The 14,293-nt window shown below is 43.5% G+C and overlaps 1 protein-coding gene across 1 annotated transcript in view; it reads right to left on the bottom strand.

The window, feature by feature from the left end:
* Hn (phenylalanine hydroxylase) overlaps nt 1–14,293 on the bottom strand; it is a 105,213-nt gene that overhangs the window by 23,011 nt on the left and 67,909 nt on the right. Inside the window, exons 7-9 of the mRNA XM_077673694.1 lie at nt 9,279–9,424; nt 3,950–4,085; nt 1,299–1,425 (exon numbers count right to left, since the gene is read on the bottom strand). Coding sequence (XP_077529820.1) covers nt 1,299–1,425; nt 3,950–4,085; nt 9,279–9,424 — 409 coding nt within the window. The remainder of the gene's footprint in view (nt 1–1,298; nt 1,426–3,949; nt 4,086–9,278; nt 9,425–14,293) is intronic.

Below are 14,293 nucleotides of genomic sequence, written 5' to 3'. Positions count from 1 at the left end.
TTACCCTGCACGCTGCTTAAAACTTGAACGTGCCACATTGTACATCACTTGGGGGAAGGGGGGAGCTTGTCAACATGTTTGTAAAGCATTTTTTTCTTGCCTCCCTCATCTCGAAGAATGGGAAATAAAGGAATTATTACTGAATTATATAAACTATAGCGACCTTGATCTCCTTGAGTCTTTTTCTGTTTCGTTTAAGAAGGAAGCCAAGAATTGGGGAAAATGGTACAAAGGGACGTTTCATTCTGCATTGACCTCGCAATATACACAAGGAGTGATTGAGTTGTTAGCATGATGTTGTACTAGTATATACGTGGCTATGGTTGAAGCCTTGACGAAAGGAAGTCTTTCAGCGCTCTTTCGTGGAGAAGATTGTCAGCGGCAAATGTGCGTTATACTGTCGCAGTACTGTCGCATTTGGTTTTAGGCTTAGAAATTTCTGGGATCAGCTGGCACCAATTTATGGGGAGCAAAGGTTTCGGGCACAGCAAACAATACTTCTGGCTGGCATTTCATCTTAGCATCAGGCTGTAGCATACACCTGGTATGCTGCTAAACTATTCCTCAAACGGTTGCTATAAATAGAACTTTGTTAACGCTGAAGTTCGGTAGCCGCGCAAAGTAAAAAAAACTCCGCAACCTCCACACACTGCCCAAATGCTCTCGGCCTTCGATTAACTTCGTGCCACTCCCCCGGTTGATTTTAGCAGCTTACCATGCCTTGCTCACTCATTATTTTCTGGTTGTATAATCACGTGTGTTTATTCACATTTCACGGGAATATTCTGCCAAGGGGCGTCTAATACACCAAAAATGGCTGTGGGTCTATTCGTTTTCTGTGGGCAAAGTTACAGTGTCATTTAGAATATATGTGTTCAATGCCATCGAAGCCTTAACACGAGTATTTTCAAGGCTAGTGTCGTACCTGCTGTTAGGAAAAAAAAGCTTGCAATATTAACACAAGTAGCGTCCAGTTTACTTCGTGCAGCCTAGAACGGAACCGATAGAGGAAGAGCTCTGGACGCGTTAGTGGATGTTCGCTTTCGTGTTTGTAGGGTACCTCCTGGATACTAGAATAAAATAAAGAGCATGCAGTCCCGTTCAATGAAAAGAGCTATTCACCCTCTGCTGGTCGTTTATGTTTGCCTTGATTTGTGCACTGCTTGGTTGGTCACGGTGCCCTGTTGAGGACCACATGTTAGACGATTGAATAATAATGTAACTGGTGCATTTTACTTGAACACCGTTACTATTGTTCTGTTTTGTCAAGATAACAAAAAATAGTTGGAGTCAGTTACCGTGGCGAGCTTCTCGATGTAGTCGTCGGGAGCTCCCAGGGACGCCAGGCCGATCTCCTGGGAAAACCTGGCAAAACTGGGATCGGCGAACAGGGGCGCATGGCCGAGCAGCTCATGGCAGATGTCTCTGGAAACACCGCAGAGAGGCTTTAGTTAGATTCTGTACGTCCTAGAGCTCTAAGGAAGGCTGCACGTTTGTCTACGTGCTTTCTCTACATAATATAAGCCAAAATGAGATGCGAAAAAAGAGGGTAGAGTCCAGATAGTAAGAATTATAATAGTTGAGTTGCTTCGCATGTTTGAGGAACATATTTGTTTTCTTATGCCGCTGAAATCCACTGCAAGTGACGAAAGCTGAGATTCCAGCTCCGTCTTCACTTTGTTTACCCAGAACACGCATGGGGTGTCCCTGCAAGCGTATTGAGCTTTGGTAAACATAAGCGTTTTTTTGGAAGCAAACTTGGCTCAGCTCGGAAAAAAAAGCACCGCAATGTACAGTGCGCTGCACTGCGGAAGTGCCGAGAATGACGAAATATAAAAACAGAAATCACTGACTAACCCACGCAGATGGAAGTAAGAAAAAAATGCTCAAAGAGAAAATGTTCGTGGAAGGTACGTGAATTGTTACATTTGAGTCTACACCTAGGCACTTGGCTCAACATTGCGAAAAGACCCCTCCAAAGCAAAGTGTGCGACTTGCTCTGGAAATCTCGATTTCTGTGGGCACTCCAAAGAAAATATTTTGGTTTTGATGCCAAGGCTGACAGCTGACATGACTTGCATATTGTCAATCAAGGCGACTTTAAAATAGCAAACGGACTTTTCATGGTGCTTCAATCTGTGTGTGTACAAATAGCCATTTCAATTCCTAATGGCTTGCAGGTAGCCTATGAATTAAACACCGAGGCCCTCAGCAGGTCGGGAGAATGAGTAGAATCAATGGGTATAATCAGAACCTAAAAATGCGGACACCCTTTATTACATATTGGCTACACTTTGGAGAGACACTATTAATTATACAATTTTTCAAGTATTCTTAATTTTTAATTGATCCCTGCAGTTTTATTAAAATTGTCTCTCGAGTATATGCCGCATCAAAATAAATTTTCTCGGGTTGCCGTTGAGGCGTTCAGCAAATATGTACTTACATCGTTTAACGCTTACTATGCATTCTCTTATTACAGTACTTTTATCTATTACTGCTCCCATTTTCACCTACGGCAGCTCATGTACTACAAAAACGACTGCAAGTAATACTTCCACCATAAGCAAGCGCTACTTCTAGTAGTAGTGTTTATTTATGACTGTGACTACAGTAATAAAACGTGCAGCGAAGACCGATACTGCATAGTTAAAAAAAACATCAATCCCAAAAACGAATAGAAAGCCGGCGTATCTGTAGTTTATTTGAGGTTTGTGATGGCGTTCGGAAGAAATCCTTGGAAGAGCTCAGCATATGTAAGGTTACGTGCTGTTAAGCTTAACACAATTGCATTTACATATCTACCGGTTTTAGTACATGCGTTTTATACACGCGGTAAAACAGTATGTTAAGCTGTAACGCAACAAATGATCCTGTACTAAGCTTGAGCCAATGCCGAGCGACGTTGCAGTGTTTACCGAAGCCGGGAACGGTGGTGTTTCTCTGTACAGGCACAAATATTTATTTATTTATTTTTATTACCCGCATGGCCCAAAGGAAAATACAGAGGAGAATCGGTTACATCCTGTGAAACAGAAAAAGAAAAGCACAAGCACAAATACATGCTGAAAATAACAACGTAAACTTACACAACAGCTTCATTACAGCAGATCGAAAAGTGGTCACATCGGTTATCCCAGCAACAGATGAACGAAGGCCGTTCAACTAATGCAAGCGCTTTGTATGGCAGGCTGGGACGATAACCTCGTATTGTGTTTATCCCCAGAGAGGCTATCATGAGATTTTGTGGAGCCTTCATAAAACGATGATGTCACGAATTGGCTTTGGAGGTAAAAATAGGTTGATTACACACCACATTTCGTTCATTCGTCCGTCCAATAAACTTCCTGTGCTAATTAGTGACTGGTTTTTGTTCTTGATCATTTGTATTCGGGGTTTTGGCTTCAAGCGCCATTTTGTGTTCCGTCACCATAAAAACCCTTCAATCCGTGAGCGGTTCGGCATTAGGAAACAACCGCCCTTACTGATATATCTGAAGAGTTACAGATTAGTGATATTCGCCTCCTAGTTATTACTCTATTTGGAAACATTGGAAATGAATTTTTATTTACCCCTTGATGAAATGACAAAATCCGAGGGCAGGAGCATTTGTATTGCCGAAATATACTTCTTAGCTCTGTTTTCTGTCTTAATATGCCCAGTAGAGACAAAACTAGCCCCTCAACTGACTAAACGGATAAGTCGAACCAATTTCTTGTTAGAGTATAATGGTAATTGCTGACTTAGCTTAGTTGCCGAAGATCAGCGACTAAGATGTGCAGCATTTTTCAATTACATTGTATTCCTTTGTCCTGCTATATGCAGAATAACGTACGAGTTAACTGTTTAACACTGCTAAACATTCCAATTTCGAGGAAGAACGTAACTGTTGACCTAAGTAGGCTCGTGCAAGATTCAGACGCGGATGTACAGGCATTAATGCACTCACGGCTCCGGCGTGTAGAGGGGCTGGGACGGATGCCGGATGTACTGCGTCGAATGGAATACACGGAAGGCCAGGCCAGCGAGGAAGTCGCGCGAGGACAGGAGGCCAGCCACGGGACGCAGTGTGAATCCGGTGCAGTCTGGGACACACGCGTGCATTACACTGGGTATACTGGGCACTACCTTGGGACGTGTACACTGAACAAGAGTATAAATTCACTGGTCCCGCTAAAACGTCCTTATCGCTATAATGAGGACAAATTATTGCCAAATGAACTCAAAGGCACCATTTCAAAGCTGCTAATAAAAATTGTCGCGGCCCCTCTCATTGAGATTTAGTGTACTAATGGACATTCGGCACGGTGAAAACGATGCTTTCAAATTAATACCACAAAGAAAACAATTTACAGAAGCAATAGAGGTTGTGACCAGGGCGAAGACAATATATGTGTGATTTATTTGTGCAAACATAACCGCTCATTGTTGACAACTTGGCTTCGGAATATTCGCAATCCTGGGAAAATTGAGTATTCTGCCTCCCCTAGGCCAATCCTGCAACCATTTTCAACTCTTTGATCATTCATTTTACGGGCTTCATAGTCAATGGCTGTGGCGCTGGTCGAACATGGAAAAAGTTTAGAAACCTCAGAAGTTTGATACGAATGAGCTCGTTTTTATTAATTGTCTTAGTTTGAAAGTTTGTGGAAGCCAAAAAAACACAAGAAACGTGTATGGCTTTGAAGGTTACTGGTGTTGATTAGGTCTCGTTCAGCGGTGGATGTCATCTCCTTGTTTCTTCATATCTCTGCGTCCTCTCGTGGCACAACGCCGTTTGGCAAGCAGAGACTGGTGCTGTAATTTCAATTTGTCCCGGCTGTATGGTTCTGTGGCTTCGTGAATTTGATAATTACTAAGCAAAAAATCACTGCAATATGCGCCCCAGTAGCAAGATCAACCCGTTTCTTGTCCTCCGTTTATTGTTCCTGGCTTTTTTCGTGCTCTGCATATTAATGGCGTGCCTCAGGTTTCCGCTGCAGCTTCTTTATTATTTCAGAATAGCTCATTTCACGTTTATATGGTTATCTTTAGTATGCCTCATTCACTCCAATATCCATCAAAAACTTAAGTACAGCTTTACCTTTTCGCACAAGGCCCGTCGTTTAGCTTTCTTGGCCTTATTTGTGCTTTGCCCCCTAGTGGGCCCTGCTTATCACAAAAAAACTTTAGGCATTTGACGCGGCGGTTGTTATTCGGGCTCTGAACAATTGCATGCTGAGTTTTCTGCCGATGACTTGAACATTTTTGGGGCCTCCTTTGCCGTGAATAAACTCAGATAGCCTGGTATTGACTATCAAAGCACACACTTTAAAGCGTACCTTTGTTATTTTTACCTGTGATAATAACATACGTAATAATATTTCGTGATGGCCTGACACCGGAAAGTGTTTTGGTGGAAAGGACGCTCGCCAGTAGATTGTGTTTATAGCGGGGCGCATTTGTAACTTTATTATGCAAAGAAACGTGCACTAACTCCCTAGCAGAAATGGTCTGACACTGCATAGGCCTTCATTTGAGAGATTCCTCTGCGGAGATACTTCTGTTTGCACGTTTGTTTGCTTTGACGACATAGATCTCAGGCTATACGGCACTTCAACGGCATAGCTGTTGTAAGTTGAGCCTTTTGTAAGCTTGCTAAATGTCGTGCTTCATCCAATGGTTAGAGCAGGTTCCCACACCCGTCTGCGCACTCGCAGAAAGCAGTTCTCAGACCCACCGATTGAGGGCGCGGTGGTCTCGCAAAGGCGGGGACCTCTCCCTCCCTGTTGGGGAGGGAGACGGAAGAAGCCTACCGCCGTTGACGTTTAGCTGCCGATTCCTGAAAGCGAACCGTAGAATTTGTGCGGCGATGGCGCTGCCTTTCGGTGGCGGGCACGCTTTTCTGTTTGATCCGACAGTAGAGAACCAGAGCTCCCGTGTTTAATCTGATATCACTCTCGGTGGATCTGGGTTGAATTTCTATTAAAAGTGCTGTTATTATTTACACCACAAAATCTATGTAAAGATTGAGCATTCGGTACCACGCGTAACGGGGAGACGTACAGACAGATTTCGGGGGGAGTCGTTTAAAGCGCTTGCGTATTAATCGTTAACATTAGCTTTTGCACAAACGGATATTTATGGCATTTGAAGCCGCGATTGAAGCCTGCCTGTTATTTCTGAATGCGAAAGCCAGCACTATTTACTGCCAAATTTTCACCAAGTTGCCCATGTTACTCTGTGTATATGTGTGTTTTTCCGCAGCAAACTTCAGTTTTTAGTCAGCAATCTGTCCATGTTTCTCTCGGCCGTGCTTCATTTCCGTACTTTCCAGCTGAACCTCTTTCAGTTGCCATGGTGGGATCTGAACATATCATCTTAAGAATAATGGTCTGATGGGATACAAACTAGGCTACCGGGGAGGCTGTGCTCTCCTCTGCTTTTTTGGGTGTTTAGGTGCAAGTTATTGCTACCCACATCTGGGTCCAGCGCCGCTACAAAAACTACCGGTGAAGAGGATCTTCCTTTTATTCATCATGCCGTAACTGGAGCGTGTACGACATGTCGAGACGCAAAACATGGCGACGCAATGCGACGCAAAACATGGCAGAGGACTCGATGTATTTACAAGTTGAGGCGATCTGGTTTCAAGAAGCCACAAAATTTCTAGCCCGGCTGCTAACTGCCTGATACTTCGTCCTCATCTGAGGTGGAATAACATTGCACTATGCACACTTCCTCCACATTTTTCTTGTCGTTAGAATACGCATAAAAACAGAAAAAAAGCTAAATTTAAACACGTTCAGGGGTGGAGACGCAGGGTCGTGCGTGTGCACATAAAAACACATTTCCGCTCGTGGTGGAGCTCTCATTGAAAACAAGGATGAATGAAGTTCGGTGGTGTTAACCGTCCGGCAAGCGTTGCTCCCGTGGGGACCCCGCACGCCCCCGCACAGGAAAAGTGCGCTTAGTACGTATAACGCGGACAACGTATAACGCCGACACATTTGCCGCTATTACATATTTTTCCAATTTTATTTCAACTTCGAAGCCAGATTCACGCGGTGCGTCATTTACCACTGCTGCGGAATCCGGCAGGGGTCCCCGTGGACTTTTACTTATTCATCAAAGAAACGCAGCGCTATACTCCGTTTCGCCTGGCGCTGCACCGGGAAGCCATTTTACCCCTATAGACTTTCTTCTCGCGCCCTCCGGACTTAGTAGAAGTATTTGTGTGGTTGAGCGCGCGAGTATAGTTGCTGCGCATTGGGAACAACGTGAGCGTCCTCATGCAATGCGTGAAGAATAATATTTTGGTTGCCTCATTTGAATTTGTGACATAGGCCAAGACCAAGTGCGGAGCCGAGATTCAGCCACTAGCATCTGTTTTTGGCTGCCAACGCAACCTTGGTGCATAGAGCTTTCGGAACTTACCGGAACATTAGGTTTGAGAGCTGGCTTCACGAAAGCATCCGCGGAAAAGGATTGTAGGAGCTGAAAATGCTGTTTTCATAGCGAGAAGAATCGTGATCCGATACCCTATGTACCTATGTACCTATGTCCGATTACCGCAATCTAGCTTTGTTGATTAGGTGCCGTTGAATTATGATGAAATCGTTGATACTGGAGTGATTGACAGCAGTACAAGATTTTAAGCTATGGTTTGTATTCGAACTAAACTTACAGTTTGGTGTATTAACATGCATGGAAATGTTTCCTGGAAATAACAGGTTACATATTTAGGGAACAGGGGCCCCAGGTGCAATTTCATAACCGCTTGGCACATCTCTAATACGTTACTGCTCAACTCTGATATACTGTGCCAATGCCAGCGGGTATGCTTCGAGAAGAAACAGATTTATTACTAAGAAGCAATGCTAACGCTTGTAACAACGACCCTACATTATGAAAGCGAAATGCCAGGCACCTAACAGTGCGCGGCAATTTCGCTATAAAGAGCGCTCAAATACGCTGCCGAAATTTACTAGGAAAGCTGAAAGAGGTTGTTCTCAGAAGAATGTAAGTGGAACAAGTGATGGCCCCAGGGTTATTGTTAATAAATTAACCAGTTTCTGAATGATTCATACTCAATCTTGCGAAGAAAAAATTAACAAAAAGGGACGATCAAATGTATACTGATTAAAAATTCTCTGCTCGCGCTTTCAGAAACCGTTTTTGCAGAATGGAACAAGTTATTCTCATGCACCTTTAACCCAGTTCTTCGAGTTATTGTGAGTCATAATAGGTACGCCCAACCTAAATATCATGTGTTTACGTGATGTTATCACTACAACAACTGTGCCTAGATTTGAAAAAAAAATACACTAGTCAGAACTAACGCATGTAGCTGAGTGATATTCAATTGTATTCCCAAGCTTAACGTAAACCGCAGTACAGGCACTTTTATAAGCTCAGTTAACGTAAGTAATATCATACAATTGGCCCCAAGCGTGATAACTGGTACACAAAGAATTAGCGTTGCAAATGCATGCTTCCCTTAACCTGCAAATAAATGACGGAATATTTCTGCCACCGACTAAGCAAGTGTTTGCCAAAGAATTCCTCGAGACATTATTCAGCTCCCCGTTTTTCAAGGTGAATCCTTAGCGGCTCTTAGCTCTCTTAGCTACGAGGTCGCGTTGGCGCCCGTTTCTTCGCTTTCATATTTTTCGTATTTTTGCGCCAATGACTTTGACAGACAGGCTGGCCGCACTTCAGCCCACACCGTCCCCAGGTCAAGAGCTTTCCGCCGGTGAACTGCACCAGTTCTAGTCACTCGCCTTCACGTTCACATGCCACGCAGGATGCATCAGGCTAATTCTGGCTGCTTGAAACAACGACCACTACCACGGTGGGGGAAGCGTTAAGGGTGACCGAATACTTGACGCCTGAGTAGCGCTGATTGAAGACATACGCGAATGATAGACCGGTAAAATAATTATTCATATGAAGACTGAGATGCCCCCTGTTATATACGGTGTCAGACTGGGAGACAATATCTTAAAAAAAACATTTAGTGCGGGCTTGGAAGGAGTGCTACAAAACTCAACAGGGAAGAATCACGGATTACGAATAAATGGTGAATACTTCAACCATTTAAATTTGCAAATAGCATCACCGGGAATGAATTCCGCGACGTGCTTCAGGAATTCTGCTCGCAAAGTTTAGTTGTGTGACTGAAAATGAAGCACCGGCCTCCACATGTTCAATAAAAATTTCCCGGGATTTTTTTGTTGCTATGTACCCGAAACGTATGCTTGTTTTCCCGTGTAGTGTAAATAGGTACGAGAGCTTACCTCTCAAGAAGTTGGAGACGTCTTCCAGCTGTGGCACGTTGTCCTCCCGATATCCGCAGTTTTCCATGAGAAGCGGGAAGATGTGGTTGTGCTCCCGGCAGGCGTGCGTCTTGTACAGCTTCGTCAGCTCGCGGAAAACCGTGCCCCTGGAAGACCGATAACGGCATTCAGTTATCAAAATCCCCTCATTAGCCCTTTCGCTGGATGAGCCAGGGAGCGAAATCGCTAAGGCGTGGAGATTCCTGAACTTGTCTACAGTTATTGTCATCTTCCTGTGCGAAACGGGGCACAATGAGGCCCAGGATGGCGAAGCGTTTGGTTGCTAACAATAGGTACCTCCATGTGATCGCGCTACAAGTTTAAATGAAAATATCTCAGTAAGACCATGGCGATGCACATTCTGTACATCACATTCTGTACAACAATCGCGATACCTATTTTTAATGCATATTTTTCTCTGCCTCTCGCACTACTTGGTACAATGAATATTTCATTAACAAATGACGAAAGTATCGAACCAGCTTGTTGCCGCCGTTGCCTCCACCATAGGAACAAATAGTTTCGAGACCGTACTTCCGGAGCTGCTTTAACTGTATTGTCTGCATATCTTTTTTGTTGTTGCTAAGGGAACTATTTTTTGTAAAAGCTCCGGGTCTCGAGAGTAGGTATATGAGATGTTTAAACATTCGGAAAATCTGCAAGCTGTTGTGTCTCTTGTACCCACAAGAAACGTCGTTTCGCGCAGCATACTCAAAAACCATCTCCTCAAGAGAAGAATTGGTGTGCCATGTCGTACCCAAGCTTGAACAAAGGAGATGGAAGAGGGGATGTATTTGAGTCCACGGGTGAGGGTGAGTGCACTCATCACTGGCAGCTTTTTCCACGTTCTTCACAATGCGTTTTAGAAAGTAGTTAACCATGAATTCTTAACATTTCGATAACGCAGCCAGCTTCGGCGTATGCTGGCAGTAAAAAAAGAACAAGGAGTTTGAAGCGAAACCACAATGAGCCGGCGTTAACTTCGTTCTTCGGCCTGTGATTGCTTTACCACGTCGTGGAGAAGAGCCACTCATTTCGCTAGGAGAGATTGTGGGGACAAGGTAAATTGTGTCAAAACTGGTGAATGTGGGCTGTGCTAAGTCACTTTGGTTAGCGGGACCCTAACTGCCGTCCTGATAAAGGCCGCTGTCTGGAGCTCGAGTGTCAGTTAAGCGTAGTACATGAGCCGTAATGCACCCTTACCAAGCCATTAAACACACGAAATTGAGTTCCGGGTGGGTTTAAAGAACGTTTTAATGAGGTTTTCTTGGTCGCAGCAGTAGCACGAGTACAGGTGGAGGTTCACGTTTATCTCTTCTTTACCTTTCCTAGGAATTCGCAAAGTGGGAATGGTGACACTGAGATTTCTAACTTATGTTTTTCTCCTAGTAACATATGCATTAGGCGTGGTTTCCATTTCGGTATTCTTACCTTGCAAGTGCAGCGCCATTTTTTTTCCACTACGCGTCTCGCATATACGAAAATTTTAATGCTGACCGTGCTACGGTAAGCGGTTGAGCTTTCTTACTTGGAAGTTGGAGGAGGGAGTTATTAATCATTTTGTTTAAAAAGTACCGTTGCCGTCCCGTTATTATTCACGAGGGGGCTGGTGCTGGTGCTGTTCGTCTTATCCAGACGGTGTCTTTACATTTCGTTTTCTGCACGGTTTGCTTCCCCGAAAAAAAGTTTGAGTAACATGTGTGCTTTTATTGTGGTGTTTGTTTTTCAGCAGACATTTCTGCCATGCCCCCGTCGCTGCCGTTAGCACCTCTCAAGTGGAGTGAGGTCGTGTGATGGTGCTGGCGCCGTCTGCTAGCTGCTTTCGGGAGTGCAAGAGCAAATCATTTGTGATCGTAAGGCCGCGCTCGAGTACTCTTATGTAGATTGGCATTTGCTCACGGAGCCGAAACGCAAAAGGGCTCAACCATGCGTAAATTCGAAATGAAGGGGTGAGATTTGACTTGTCTCTTTTAACCACGATAGCCTTTCTTCAGTTGGGCAAACACAAAGGTTCTGCCTCTCTCCACAGAAGTCGAAAATGTTATGATTAGATGTGCCCTCCAGTAGGTCGGTGATTCACCGACGATTGGCGGGTCAATGGTTGTCACCAGAGAACCAATGAGACAAGAGTCACTGGAACACTGGTCGCACTGCTCCTTCACGTTACCCGCCCCTTACGTTGTTGCGAGTGAACGAACGCTAACCAAATAAGGACCTACCAATGGTGACTTGGGCGTAACCGACGGATCATGTGACCTCTGAGTGGTACCGCTAGCGTACTGGAAGGCGGCCAAGGAGGCGGTGTTAAATAGGAACGGATGATGGAGATTACAATGGGAAGATGAGTTTATAAAGCATGATGTGGGTAAAGGGAAAAGGAGGATCGGGGTGGTGAAGGATGTGAGAGGAGGATGAAGTTTAGTATAGTTTGGGAAATGGGAAAGTAGGAGCAGAATGACATAACAGTGGAAGGAGGTTCGGAAACAGCATGAGAGGATTCGGAGGAGGAGTGGAGTGGGACGATGTGGCAGAAAAGACACGGGAACTACATTAGTGGAAACCACTTCTCAACAGAAGAGGAAGGGTACGTAAAAGGGGGTGCAGAGACACTCTTTCAGCGCAGTCTCAGTGTTGTTCTTTCTACTCATTGTTTCGAGTTCTGTATTATTGTTGCTCTCATGAACGAACACCACATTTCACACTTTTACTGACTCATCCATGGGCAAGGCAGGCGAGGTAGAAGGAACAAGAGGGAGACAGGAGGGAAGGAAAGGAGACGATGGAACAGGAAACGTTCAGGTAGTGGCGAAACGAAGCTTGGACAGAGAGTCAGGGAGATAGGAACACGGAAAGGGGACGGAGAGAAGTTTGCAGCGAAAAAAAGTGGGAATGGGGGAAGCGTTAAAGGAGGAACTGAGGAACTGAAGTAGCACAAGGAGGATATGAGGTGAGTGAAGAGGTTTGTTTTTACTGGTTCGGAGGAGGGAGAAACGCTGTCGTTTCTTGATATATTTTACAGTGAATCTAGCAAGCAGGGAACCAAGCTCTGTCTCTTTTTTTCGCTTTCCTTGCCAAACATATACATATTTATTTCAGCGGCAAAAGTTGCCGGGGGTATTTTGCATTTATATCAGTCGTATGCTCCCCGGCATGGGGACCATTTACGCAATATATACCGCTACAAACATGATAACTTAGTCCTGCGCGAATGCTACCTTGCCCTTAGTTATCTGCTTGTATTTTTCTATCTAACATGTGCAGCGTTGAAAGTACGGTTCCTCACTGGGCAAACAAGGCGATGCCACACGCGGCCTGCACCCAGCGAACTTGAGGAATCAAAACTTATTTCACTAAATTGCATATTTTTTATATAATCATCGCTGCTGCCCCGGACGTTGTCTTGAGCTCGACTGCCAGTTGTTGCGAACAGCTGTGTTATCTTTTTACTGTTTTATTGTGTTGTGCAAAGAGTGTAGGGTCTATTTTATTTTCAACATGAGTTTTTTAATCATTGGCATCCTAATACGTCTGCATTCGATATGTTAGCGTTATGTGTTTTGTTAGCTGATTTCGGCACCACCCTATGTAATGTAGTCACATTTCTAACCCACTCGATATGATGCGGCCGATGAGACATTCTAGTGTGCCAGCGAATATCAAAAGTATAAATTCGTAGCGCTAATAAATATCAAAGTTTTTACAACTCCTTTTTTCTGTACGCATTGTAGGTCTTATATTTGAAAAATTGGTTGTAATTATTTCGTTCTCTGTAACTAAAAACAAATTATAACAGTTCTTTTTTAGTTAAAGGTGTAATTTCAATGAAGCTTATAAAGTGGCGTACGTGGGGCTAACAAAGCCGAATACGATCAAAGCGACACACAAAACTTCTTACGCGTGGGCAGCCCAAAGCATTATATTTTGCTTTTTCACCATGTTTTCTCCACTTTCTTATTTTCCAAATTCTTTATCTTGAGCTACTACATCCTCCCCTTTGCTTTCCGAGGTCTTCTTGACTGCCAATTCTTATTTCTGTCTTTTATATATATATATATATATATATATATATATAATATATATATATATATATATATATATATATATATATATATATATATATATATATATATATATATATATATATATATATATATATATATATATATGTGTGTGTGTGTGTGTGTGTTTCATCTATAGTTACATCTATAGATGTATAAAAGGAATACAGATAAAGACATTCGAAAGAAAGTGGAGAAAAAATGCCCGCCGGGTGGGACCCGAACCCACGACCTCCTGAATACCGGTCAGGTGCGATGACGACTACGCTACCGGCGGGGCTGTTCTGGTAGCGTAGTGGTCACCGCACCACAAATGTATTCGGGGGGTCATGGGTTCGTTTACAACCCGGCGGGCATTTTTTCTCCACCATCGTTCTTTCCAAATTCTTTATCTGTTTCACTGACTTACCATATCCTCCCGTTTGCTTTCCGAGGTTTTCTTGACTGCCAACCATTATTTCTCTCTCTCTCTCTCTCTCTCTCTCTCTCTATATATATATATATATATATATATATATATATATATATATATATATATATATATATATATATATATATATATATATATATATATATATATATATATATATATATATATATACATGTAAATAAATCTAGAGAAAGATAATGCTCACAAAGCGCCCAAAAATAGTGTAAGTCATGAGTCGGAAGCTCTAATACCTTCAGTATATGTCTCGAAGACACGTTCCGAAACAGAGGACTACTGCTCGTTCACTCAGTCTACCTTGAGCAGGCTCGAACCAATGGTCAGCCGTAGTGTCGGGAGCGCGCATTGGACGCTTGTTTTACATACTACGCGTTTAAAATCATGTAATTTTTCTTTCCCTACGTTCCTTGATGCCGTCGGCCATATTTAGGACCACCGCTCGTTCCCGTATTTTCTCCTCATGGGACACA

The sequence above is a fragment of the Haemaphysalis longicornis genome, unplaced genomic scaffold, assembly GCF_048455015.1.
Source record: "Haemaphysalis longicornis isolate Haplotype H1 unplaced genomic scaffold, Haemaphysalis longicornis Haplotype H1 scaffold_6, whole genome shotgun sequence".
Classification (NCBI taxonomy): domain Eukaryota; kingdom Metazoa; phylum Arthropoda; class Arachnida; order Ixodida; family Ixodidae; genus Haemaphysalis; species Haemaphysalis longicornis.
The sequence above is the reverse complement of the archived record's forward strand: the minus strand, read 5'-3'. Positions and strand labels throughout refer to the sequence as shown.